The sequence below is a fragment of the Solenopsis invicta genome, chromosome 16, assembly GCF_016802725.1.
Source record: "Solenopsis invicta isolate M01_SB chromosome 16, UNIL_Sinv_3.0, whole genome shotgun sequence".
Taxonomy (NCBI): Eukaryota; Metazoa; Arthropoda; class Insecta; order Hymenoptera; family Formicidae; genus Solenopsis; species Solenopsis invicta.
In genome coordinates, this window is record NC_052679.1 from 6,395,737 (window position 1) to 6,408,653 (window position 12,917).

The window sequence follows — 12,917 nt, forward strand, 5'->3', positions numbered from 1 at the left end:
CTTTTTCTCCTCCCGTTCTTTCCGCTCGAGGTTCTCATTTTGTTTACGACTAGAAGGATTTTCCAAATTACACTTCGTTAAATGATTTGTGACGTTACTCGAGTCTCGTCCTTGAACTCTGTTAAACGGAAGCTACAACTTTTGGGAAGATAATCCGAATCAACATGATATATCTACGTAATGGTCAGCGACAAACTCTGTTATCTCGTAACAGAGAGATACACGCGTTAGAAAAAATGTACAGCGTTGAAAAATTCTTCGATGCACGTAGGTTCGAGGGATTTTGTTCGATTCGGTTCGCTCGGCCGACCAGGTGTTCTGGCAGTGAGCGAGCACTATCAGCGAACGCGAGATCCGTGGGTCGAGAGAAGGACCGACGAAGGAGCCGAAGCGTGTAGGTGAAACCCGACGAGAGAGGCAGGAGAGAAGAAGGATGGAGAACCTGTCCTCTCGAACTGAGCCTTCTCTTCTCGGGCCTCCTCTGAAGAGACTTAAAGAAGGCCTTCAGGATTCGGCCCCTCGGACCTTGGTTTATAGCTGCGAACACGACGGACGTTGTCGACCATCTCGAACGCACGCTTCTAATCGCATCGGAATAATTTCTAGATGCAAACTAGGAGTTCGGTGCGGCAGCTGCGCGAAAAGACGTCGAAAATTCATTTTCTTAATGCGAGAATCGATCTCGTCCAATTGTCAAGAAAGTCGAGAATGATTAAACTGTTGTTGTGCTGAACTTTACTTCCCAACTCTAGTTTCCTTTAGACTTATTGTGTATGTAACAATTTCTTGAAAAAAAACAGGAAAAGGAAAATGGGACTGATTAATACACTGTAGGCTTTTTTGAGGGAGAACGGCATCTTCCACGCGGTGCGTTGTTAGAGATCGGAAATTTCGGCCCTCGAAATAACGTGGGGCTGTGTGTGGAAATGACAGCCGGCTCGGCTCGGTCGCCCCCATCATGTCGCGTGGGGCGAAGAGGGGTGGCGCGCGCGGGAATCCCGGCCACCCTCTTCCCCGTCGCCTAGGCTGCATATATCGACCCACCGATGGCGAAGCGGAGTGTGTACGACCCCTGACTCGCTCACACATGAGGAAGAGAGAGAAAGGCAGAGAGAACGAGGACTCCTTAACCCTCATCCGTGTTGTCGCGGGGTAAAATTTGACGGACCGACGGATATCGGAGCAGGCGTCGGCTTGGCCGTTGATCATTCCGAGTGCGGTCACTGATGATACGCTTGCGAGAGAGATTCAATATGTCCGATGAATAACAATAGAGAAAAAATGTAGAAAATAAGGAATATGTGAAAAATAAGGATACACGCAAATGCGCACCTATTTAATCTCGAAGGATAAATGTAAGAGCAGAAAGAATATTTTTCTCTACCTCAGAATTAAACAGGAAAACGATGGAAGAGGGGTAATTCTTCAAGATCCTCGATCTTTGCATCCTCGGATATTTTTAATCACGAAACCCTTTCACATCGTAGAAGGCGAAGGAGAAGAAAAAAAAAATCAGAAACTTTGTTCGTCTCTACCTTGAAATGAAGAATTCTGTGATACACGATCTTATTCCTTCTAACTATTCGGTATACAGTTTCATCAACATCGTCTGACATCAATTAACGATAACAGAGTCAAGTTTTCCTGTGTGTCTGTCTGTGGTGCGGATAGCGATATTAGTCGAGCTACGCGGTCGAATAAAGCGGAAGTTAAAAAGCAAGATTCCCGCTGATTATAGCGTAATCGGAGTCACCAAGTAGGAAGCTCGCGATAGTCTCGACCCCATAATTCGCCTCACCGATTGAGAGAGAGAGAGAGAGAGAGAGAGGGAGGGAGGGAGAGAGGAAGGGAGAGAGAGGAGCAAGAGAAAGAGGGAAAGGGAGCGAGAAAAGTCGGAGGTGTCAGATTTTTACGAGCACCTGTTCACCATTTTTCCCTCCGCGTAGAGGGCTCGAGTCGTCAGGTAGATACACGGGGCTCGTAGGGCCCCGCGTAGGGGTACCCTATCGACCTGGAAACCTGTTCTCCCTTCTCTCTCTCATCCACCACCCTCTCGCCCTCCCCGTTCCCCTTCCGCGGCCCCCGGCCACTCCGCTGCTGGCGGCGGGAGCGATGGAAATGAAAAATTAGGCCGTTGTCGGGACCTCGCCTCCTTCGGAACCCCGTCTCCTCCACATCGTCCACCTCCGTGCCTCGCGCGCCGACTTTTTCGTCACCGCCATTTATTTATCGCACGCCGACACGTACGTACGGGGTGTTTGTAAAACACGCGGCTCGATTTCCACACCGAGCGCGGTCGAGCATGCGAAGAAAGTTCCTAGGAGGCTTACGTCAGAAAGCGCTTTATCAAAGGGTTCCAGGGAATTTTCTTGTCTAATTCACATTTGTTCGCGATTTCTCATGAATATGTCATGTATCCCGCTTTGCGTGGTTCGTACGTTTCAAAGTCTAGTCCCTCGGACGCGATCATTTATAATTCAACAATTATGGATTCCTTCGTGCCTTCATCGAGGGAAAAAAATCAATTTTATATCAGATTGACACAAAGTGCAAAGTCCGAAACAAGCTGCAACGCGCGATAGAAAAGCGATTTCATTAAGAGGCATTGTTCGTTCAAAGAGAAGATCCTCATCGATTATATCCTACGTCATCGCTGACACTTTCGTTTAACGATTCAGTTGTACGCGCATCCGGAAGCCAGAAGATAGACGACACTGAATCATCCGCATCCTATTCTATCCTACGCTCGTCTTGGGCACACCGCGCTCGTCTTGCATACACGAGCGGTCTGCATTTGAAGGCTTTAATTCGAAATACGCCCTGGAATATTCCGTGTACACGAGAGGCCCATGAAAGAGGGGGAGGGGGGGGGTGCGATCGTAATAATTCGCACTCGTGCTCGATTATCGGCCGGGTGTCGCGCCACGCGTATTCCTTCGACACGGTATATACCTGCGGATTGACAGGTTATTGGCGGTTGATCGTTACTGCACGCGTGCACGCGGTAACGAGGGCGAGTGCGCTCCGATTCCGAGTATGCGTAAGCGCGCGTGCACGCATGACCGAGCGCACGCGAGGGCGCGTCAAGGATCGCGATTAACTTTGTTACTTGTAACTCGGCTGTAACGCCGTAGCTATTTTCCTTATGGAAGGAGCGCGCACCAGCGCGCGGTGCGCGTTGTGTCGCACTCGTATGAGGCAATGGGCGTAACCGGAAATTAATCTTGACCAAACTGGGAGGCGACAAACTTTTACTTCGTTGAATGCAAATAATGAATCCAGTTACATATTAATGTGCGATCCCATTTTTATTGGAATACGTGTTAGTGTATTTTTGTTTCGAAAAAATGATTCCATGAATACGAATTAATTAGTTAGAATTAACGTAACTTGTTCTTAATGTGACGCTCGACATGAACGATATGAGCGACGTGACCGCGATCGATCTAGATCTCGCTCCACTAGGTTTTCTTCCTGCAGAGAATTCTTCGAAATCGACTCTGTTTATATACTCCTGACACTCTGAGCATAAAGCCAATGTCTCTTTCCATTATTTATGTCTTAATTAATTTGATCTCGCTATCCCGCCTGTGGCACGTAAAGCCCCAGGAACTATCGGGATAAAGTGGAACGATCTGAAATTTACGCGGCAGTGAGATTCGAAGACATTAACAAACGAAATCCTTTTGCCGATAAATTGTAATGCTGAAAAACCGCGGCGCTAAAAAGGGTTAAGCCGACAGTATCGAGACCGGATATATCGACTCATGGCGATTGCCGCCGTGCGCACACCCTTAGGCGCGTCACCCTGTATATCTAAGAGACTACATTATGCTTGCCGACCTGTTGCTACCCTTTCCTACCTCGCACCCTTCTACTGTTCCTTCCGACCTAATCCACCCGCCGCTACGAAACGGAATCCTCCTCCTCCTTCTCCTCCTCCTCCTCCTCGTGCTCCTTCTCGTTCGGCTCATCGAAGCCGCTCTCTATGTTCTTCGTTTCGGTCTCCTCACCGTTTTACTGCCTTCCCCTCTCGTCGATTCTCCCTTTCGACTGCCTCGTCAATCTCGCGATCTCCATCTTTCGCCCCCTCTCCGCCCTCCCTCTCTTTTTCCCCTTTCGAGCTCGTTGGTTTTTCTTTTTCCCAAAGCTACTCTCGAGACGCTAACGATGCCACAATACTAATAACGCGGTATCGACATACCGTAGCATCGGCACTTCCGACTCGACTGGTTTTAAAAGAATAAATAATTTTCTCGTCCGTACATTGCGTCGATATTAAACGCGGTCTCTAAACGAAGATTTATAGACGTCTGCCACGGATCTATCTATGGGGTGCCATGAAATGGCAGACTGATTAAGAATGAATGTGTCGACCAATTTGAAATATATTTCTTCTTTTTTTTTTTTTTTTTTTTTTTTTTTATTAAAATGTAGAAACGACAACGATCTTGTTCACGAACGATTCTCCTGAATTAATTTTACTTTTTGACCTGGTGTTAATGTAATTGATACATGATATTTAAAATCGATACAGTGAAAATGGCGATTGGCAATAAGGACGCTTTCCAAGACTCTAGGAAACTTTTAATTTTGTAATTTCTATTCTGTTCTTCAGAGAAGAATCCGCAATTGAAATTAAGACCCACGATCGCACGCCTCCCGCGTGCACGTTTGTCCGAAATTGAGATTAATGTCGTGTGTTTTTTCGATACTCTGATTGCAGCCTCGGGAGGGGGTGGTTCGATGTTGGTCCCTCCCGTGGCCCAAAGTGGGACCGGGGATCGTCCCGTGGGGGACACGGTGGCACGGGCTCAGCAGACAACCGGCCCCGCTGCCGCAACGACGACCCTATGGCCTTTAGCACCTGCGCAGCCCAATCAGGTTCCCAATCAACAGTCCCAGGGCATACCACCTCTGGCCGCTACGCCTGCGCCCGCTCACAATCAAGGTTCGCATTACATTATACATATCAATCATCATTATTATCACACGGCGGTATAACGATCCGGAGATTGCTCCGGCGAACTGCTTCGAAAGTCCCGTCGCGAGACACATCGCGAGTATTCCTCTCAAACATCACGTATTGCGAAACGTTGCATCTGTTTCTTACTAACGTATCCACTGCGTCATCGCGATCGATCGAATTTTCAAACGATCTTTCCTTCGCTAAAATACAACTCGAGAGCTATGGTCACAAAGTTATTTTATGTCGTATCGCATTGACGGATAATTTCGTTTTCACTTCAATTCGAATCTTGAACCAGAATTCATAATCAAATCTCATTTCACGACCGTTTTAATGTCTCAAGATGCTAATACGGCTCTGTGATTGGTCGATGGCATCTTTAAGTGCTTAAGACGATCTTAAATACGAGAATCAACTACGAACGTACCGCCCTTAGTTATCGAGATATTTGATATCGAACATTCGCAAAAAGATGTTCGTCCAATTGACTTCCCGTTGAGGAAAGATTGTCCTTCAATTCGACGAAGAATACCGCTGTGTTTTCCCGATACATTCCGTATACGTTATGTAATATTCACTATTGATCAGAGGTCGTTCACGCTTGACGTGTAATACGCTTATCACGCTTTATCAATCCGATATCTCGAATTCGGGCTGCATGGAAAACTTCTTGTGCGTCGAAATAGCTCAGTTGGAAGAGCGTTAGATTGAAGAGCCAAATGTTTCCGGATCAATTTGTCCAGAATTTGAGCGCAGATCCTTTCGTCTTCAACAACAAAAGTCTTTGAAACAATACTTTTAATAAAAGTGAAATTGTGAATTTTATGGAACTTAATCAAATTCAAGAGAGAGAGAAAGAGAGAACAAGTATTTGCTTTTTTTCTTATCAAGTTGGCACCTATTTTGATAAGGTTTAACATAATGAACGGTGTTTCGCAGTGTCTACCGTTGTATTTGCCTTGCCAATTGATTACTATCCACTGAAAAACTGGACAAGCCTGGACAATATATTATAATTATTGCTTTTACAGAACCGGTCATAAATACGAGCCGTTTATTTTCCAAATAAGTCCAGTTTCGAGATATTACGAATTGCGATGAAATGCCGATACGAGTTGCCGTGACACGTTTAAATAATTCTATGCTAAATAATATCAAATATGCAGAAAATATTGTTACGTCTACAAAATTGAATTTGTGCTTTAATCCACGGTTTAATCCATGCAAAGCAAAGTGTTTTATCCATAGATATGAAAGACAGACTGGAATGCAACATATTTTTCGGATCGCGTAGAGGATTGGACAAAATAACGCGAATATATCTAGGAGATATAAATAATATTTTTATTAATAAGAATTTTTATTAATCCGTCATTTGTCTTCGATACAGATTTTATTTGGAATAAGGTCACGCTCGCGTAGCCAGCAATGGAACGCTGTCCTATTCATTTAGCAGAACATCTTTCAATTACAAAAGTGATGTTGAAGGAAGGTTCTTGATTCTCATATTACTTTCCAAAATTACTTTCTGTTATTTAAAAATTCAGCGCTCTTTCCGACGAACGTAACTACTCAACTTAAATGTCATCGCGAGTAGTTTTACAAGGCAGAATGAAAAACGGATTTTTTTCTCCAAGCATATATCTCCAATATCTCTTAAAAGATATTCCGTTAGAAGAATCATACAACATTGCACTGGTAACTCTTTTAACTTTTTATAACCTTATTCCAAACGAGGATAAAATCTGTTTAAAGACAAACGATGGGCCAATCTCTTACCAATAAAAAGTAATGTACTTTCCACACGTTCACAGTGCTTTATTTATTCCTCGTATGCATGAGATATTAAAGAAAGAGAAAAGGATGTGAAGAAATATTGAATCCTATTTTTACTTTGTAATAGCCAGTTGCACCGTCCGCGGAGTTCAAAGAAAGAATGCTCCGGTGCTTTTTCCGCTTTCAGGATGTTTGCGATAAATATAGTAGCGAATGCCACGGCGGTCTTTATTAGTTTTAAGATATTCTTTTTTTTTTTCCAAAAGTGTGATTGTCCGCGAGTCTCACCCTCGGTAAAAAATTAACTGTCAATCGCAATCTCGTTGCGTTATCATCCATTCTTGAGCCTCAATTAATTATTAACCGTTTGATATCTCGGCAATAATGTTACAGGTGCGAACCGCTACGGACTGTACTCGTTATTCCCAGGGGGTGGCGGGGGCAGTTACGTTGCCGCCACCCCCGCCACCCCCGAGCAACCGATGCCAGCACGGGCTTATCACGCGACGCACAAGGGTAAGTTTACGACTTCTTTTCTTACGACTTTGCTTTCTCTTCGAAGATCGCTCGAGGATATCTCTTGCTGCGAACGAGTTACGCGCGCTTTACATTTTACAAAAAAAAAAAAAATAAAATAAAAATAAGCGAGCGCCTTCTGCAATCTAATCACTTGTCATCTCCGATTGAGTAACGTTTTTAAAAATTACATTTCGTAAAATGAAGAAATTTCAAGGTCAACATGAACGATGAATTCTGCGACGAATCTGTCGATTCCTTTTTAATTGGAATATCCAGAGATCGAGTTATCGCGTTATGCGCAATTGAATTGATAAAAACGTTTTATCAAACTTGAGGGTTATATTTGAGTACATGTATACGATAAGAAATATGCGTAGATTTCCTTATTTATATCGTGTTATCTGTAAGATTTGCGTAAATGACCGGAATAAATCTCGATGTAGGATTGCGAGGGATCGAAGGAGCGCTGAAGGCGATCGAAGGTACCGATTAAAAAGCGCTTTTAACGTTAAACTTCGCCATCCTCACAATTTTTCCAGCCGTCTTCGCGAACAGGACAACCCTCCCTCGGATAATTGAAATCTCGCCGGCGAGATTCGATTTTCGACAAGACTCCGAGAAGGAGGAGGATTCGACCCTTCGACGCGTCCCTTCCCCCCCTTTTTTTTCCTCTCTTTCTCGAATCCTCCGCTCGCCGTCTACCACTTCACGGAGCCGCGTTTTGGGTTACACCTCGAACAATAAGGTTGTTAGGAACTAAGAAGGCGAGGCAAGGTCTCCGCGACGACTGGACACGCGGCCGCACGCGGGAATTCTATTTGTGACGCGCGAGTTTTTCTTCAACTCCTCCGGGTCCTTATCCGAGTTCGCCGCTTTAATTGCATAATTGCTCCATTGTGGACCGAACGAGAGACTCGCGAGCCCCTCCTCGAACGATGTTCTTCGAAGGGACCTTCTTTCGCGAACCGTCGAAAAAGCGGTGTACAAAGTTCGTTGATTGACTGCAGCAAACCGAAAGAGTACGGACTCTTCGAATTCGATTTCTCCAGTCGATTTTTTTCATGGGAAACGTTCCATTTCTTGTCATTTCTAATCTTCCTACGTTATCTTTCATGCTTTCACGGAGCTGCAGAACGGACAAGTAAGTATAAACGAGTAATTCGCATTGCGCGTGATAAGGAAAGATCCGCGAACATAAACGCAAACTGTTTTCTTGAGTGCTTTTTGGAAGAAGGACACGCTCACGACACACTCATTATACGATGATCAATTCTGAACAACGTTGCAGACGATACCAATGGGATATTTTTCACATACGTTAATTTGCATAGGCAGATACGTATCCGCATTTAGATAAAATCAATAGTCCTAGCAATGGCGCAGCGCGCCGCCGAAGATATATCGCTCTGCCGCGCGTGCTGATAGACGCGTTCCCTCCCGAGCAATGCGAGTGTTTTCCTTGCGAAACGGGCTCCGAAAATATTAATCGCTCTATCGCGCAAGTTTCTCTTTGGAGAAAAAACCTCCATAGTTATTAATTATCGATAAAATCCAATCGGTTAATTATCGGTAAAATATGGAATTTTAATTATTGGCGAAATGTGGGACCCCTCCCCTCTCTTACACGCGCGCACACGAGTTTGCCCACATTTTAATGATAAAGTGGAAAATATTTTCGTTTCATTAGGCGAAATTTGTGCAACTTTGTACATATAGATGTCAAGAGCTACTCGATTATCTGTTACGAATAAATGAAATTATTTCAATAAAATGTTATCCGAGATTTTTTCTTAATTAAGAGATTTCAAAAAATGAACTTTAATCTTCCTGCTTTATTTGCGATTCGTTGTTATTCATATTATTTTTAAATTTCAACTTGCGTATCTTATTTCGGTCTTTCTTTTAAATGACGAGTATATTTTGTTGCACTCACAACCTCTGCGCACACGAATGCATATACGACGTACAACTGTATGCGTATGAGTGTATTGAGCTCGTGACCGTGAGTTCACTAAGCCCAAATGACTGTGCGGATCGGTCATCGCCGCGGGAAGGAAAGAAAGAAGCGTATTGTGTAGCATCGTACGGACATCATGCGTGAAAGAGTTAAACGCTCTAGGGTTAACAAACTGCACGTTACGCCAAGTAGAATGGGTTCTATTCGCGTATCGCGCGCGATACCGTAAACGATATTTCCTACTCGCCGCGGCGTACGAAACTTATGTTCGTCGGCGGAAGACCGGGTCGATTAATCGGCGGCGGATTCTCCAGTTTCAGAGAGCGTGTTTTCCGCGGCGGTCGGCGTTGGGGTGGGTGGCTACACCTGGGGCGCTCCCACGCCCCCGCCGGGATCACCCTACAGCCCTGTACCCGTGACACAGCTGGAGCTGCTGGCGAAAAATTTGGCGAACCTGGCGCCCGCAGCCGCCACGAGCCAGCAGGCCCTGAGCCTGCAGGGTGTCGGCGTTAACGTGGCGGGTAGCCTGCATCATGCGCAACACACGCAGCACACGCAGCACACCCTCAACCTCACCGGAATTCATCATCTGCATCACGGTGAGAGCCCATCCACGCGGGCATCGAAAATAGTTCGCGGAAAACCTATCGCCGAAACATCCAATTATATAATACGCCGATTCAGTAACGAGACCTTCGAAACGAACGAACATTAGTCTTCAATCACCGGCGTCTAATTGAACACTGAGAACACTTTTGTATAATTTCTTTCGCGGCGTTATTATCGACGATAAGAAATTTAAAGTGCCAAAATTACAGGTAACGCGTCATTGGAATAATGTGCTAGCTAATTTTAAATCGCCTTTACCTCCTTATCTTGATAACATCTGTTTCGCGTTATTGCTTTAGTTAATAATGGTTATTCAGGTAACTCACTTTACCCGAAATCCAAATCATCAGCCCTACTTATTACGCGACAAACAAAGAAACCAAGTTATGTTCAAGAGTTAAGTGCAGCGGAATAGGTAGATCCGATTTTGAAAGAAGCGCAGTCAAAAGTAGGACAATTGGCATAATAAATCATCCTAATCAAAACTTGACAAATTCAATCAACAAAATTTTAATAAGCGACAAAGTGAAGTGACACAGAAAGGCTAAATTAGACTATCTTCGATTTCTTTCACTTAGCAAATAAGTTCGTGTAACGCGAACAATAGTTTTGTCTATAAAGCGAATGAACACTTGTAGCACTTCCCGCGTGCGCGCGCGGAAGGAGAATCGGAAAAAGCTCGGAAAAACATGTAAACGAGTTTTTCCTATACCCCTCGATTATACGTTCGCTGCTACGTTTCAACGTTATTTCTGGGACATAAATCATTTTCCATTTAAAATTGTTTTACATTATTGGTATAGTATCAATTATATCACGAAAATAGCACAGGTCGTTACGTTCGATTCGTATCTAAGACTCTCTTGTTTCTCCACGCAGTATCGATGTGTAAATAATTGATGGAAAATGAATTGAAGTGGGTGACGCTTATATCCCGATGTACTGCAATTATCCGGTTTAATACGTACGGTGAGAATACGTTAACGTAATTTTCTGTGCTTTTTCGCGAAAGGTGGCCTCCATCAGAACACGTTCTCGCCTCAGCTGTCGCTAGTAACCGGCGCACCAACGTTAACCATCAACAACTTCTCGTCGCCCAACTCGAGCCACGGGATCGCACCGACGACGGGTGTCCTCCTGCAGGAATATCAACCGCCAATAGGTGCAACTGCGGCGGCGACAGGATGTACCGTCACCGTGAACGGTTCGTCCTGCCTGACCAACACCAGCAGCACGGCCAGCGGCATGATGGTTCACGGCGGTATCGGCGGCGGTGGTAACCAAGCGATCGGCAACCAGATCGCCGTTCACGCCACGAAGAAACGGGAGGCTTTCCTTTCCAGTCAAGGCCAACCGGTGAAGCTGGAGAACAAATCGACCAGGACGTCGTGCCTCTGCAGGAACAGCAACGGTACGACGTCCGTTCTCCCTCGGTCTTTTCCATGTTAAAGCCAATGAATCGCGTACATGAATGCGTCACGCTTCAAGATTAGGGCTGATGCTTTGGAACAGGCAAAAGAAGCTATAGCCGAATTCCCGGATATCCGCTTACTACTTGATATGATGCGCCGGATTGCATCCGGCTATCCGATCAGTATCGTTGGCTCCGTTCAGAATACAGCGAAGACAACGAATCGCGTTTCTTTTTCAGTTTCTCGAATTTTCGAACTTTTGTATTTTGAAAGCTCCAGATTAAATCTGGATGATATTGCAAAGACGAGCGTTGAATCTCGAAATTAGACTCCGTGTCTCTTGACTTTTCGAATCATTAAAGCGCTTTCAATTTTTCTCCTCTAATTTTCATTTCAACTTGGAATTTTCCGGGAAGCAAGTTTCTATTGAAATTTTCAAACTTTAAGAGTTTCAATCTCCAAGAATGGTAAAATTCTGAAATTCTAAATTCGAAAATTCGATAGACGGAAAACTAAGACGTTACATTCTTGAAGTTACTGTCACACGCATCATAATGGATTGCAGGTAGAATGACAGCAGATTATTTTGAACCTGTACGTGTTGACGATGAGACCGGTAATTGATTGATTACAGGCAAGACAAAGGTGGTGCATTCAGATGTGGGATGCAGCAGGACGCTACCTGTCGTCTCGTCCTGGAACGGACAGGACAGCAATGCTGGTGCTAACAATAGCGGTGCTAGCCTGACCGTAAAAAGGGAACCTTTGGCTTCGGTGCCCTGTCAAGTCGCAGAAGTTTCCACATCCCTTCATGCCACCACCACCTCTGTCAAGATTGAACCCGTTCCACACAAGTCCGAGAATGGTGAGTCGATATAAGTCTTGTCTAAGAAAATATCATCCGCGCACAGGTCATAATTACATTTACATTACGTACATGGTGACGTTACATCACCAGCCGCACAAAGAATCGCTATTCGTCGGGTATGTAGGCGACGCAATGCGGGAATATTATTCAAGATACAAATAACGTTTACAAAACCAAGATATTAAAAATTTCTCAATGAGTGTCTGTCGAGAAACTGTCGTTTGCGAACTGCGAGCTTATACAAAGCTCTTGTATAAGAGTATAAGATAACAGATAACGAATACCGCGTCCGAAATCAACATGATTACACTTTTCAACCGTATGAGAAGAATCATCATGCCAATCGTCTAATACGAAGGCGGTGCGTTTGCCTTTTTCGATAGGCGTACAAGTACGGGGGGGGGAAGGGAGGGAAAATCACCGCGCGATATGGGAGCACGAGAGCAAGAGAAGCAAAAGAGAGAAGGACGATGAGAGACGAGATCGTGCGAGACGCGAGACCGACCGGTCTGTCGGTCGGTTGGTTCACAAGCGAGATGGCGAGAGGAAAAGAGCAAAGAGGAGGCGCGGTGAGATGTGTAAGAGAGAGAAGGAGAGAAAGAGAAAGAGAGAAAATAAGAGAGAGAGAGAGAGAGAAAAAGCGGCAAGCAGACAGTCTCGTTAAAGTAGGAGGTGCGTGGCACGCATGGCGACGCAAACACAAGGCGTGGTTCGAAAGAGTCTCGACCCTCTCTCCGGTCCTGACACATCCGCACTCTTTGGTACACCACACGGCCCTCGTGCCGGTGCGTGATGCCCACACGTGTT

The 12,917-nt window shown here is 45.0% G+C and overlaps 1 protein-coding gene across 9 annotated transcripts in view; it reads left to right on the plus strand.

Moving 5' to 3' along the window:
• Positions 1 to 12,917, plus strand: part of LOC105204830 — a 53,397-nt gene that overhangs the window by 18,460 nt on the left and 22,020 nt on the right. For 3 of the 9 annotated variants that reach the window (XM_026137512.2, XM_026137514.2, XM_039458949.1), the window contains exons 2-7: positions 4,727 to 4,951; positions 7,139 to 7,261; positions 8,397 to 8,405; positions 9,536 to 9,820; positions 10,843 to 11,241; positions 11,877 to 12,107. In XM_026137512.2, coding sequence (XP_025993297.2) covers positions 4,747 to 4,951; positions 7,139 to 7,261; positions 8,397 to 8,405; positions 9,536 to 9,820; positions 10,843 to 11,241; positions 11,877 to 12,107 — 1,252 coding nt within the window. In that variant the 5' untranslated portion in view covers positions 4,727 to 4,746. The other 6 variants (XM_026137515.2, XM_039458948.1, XM_026137516.2 and 3 more) reach the window with 6 other exon arrangements.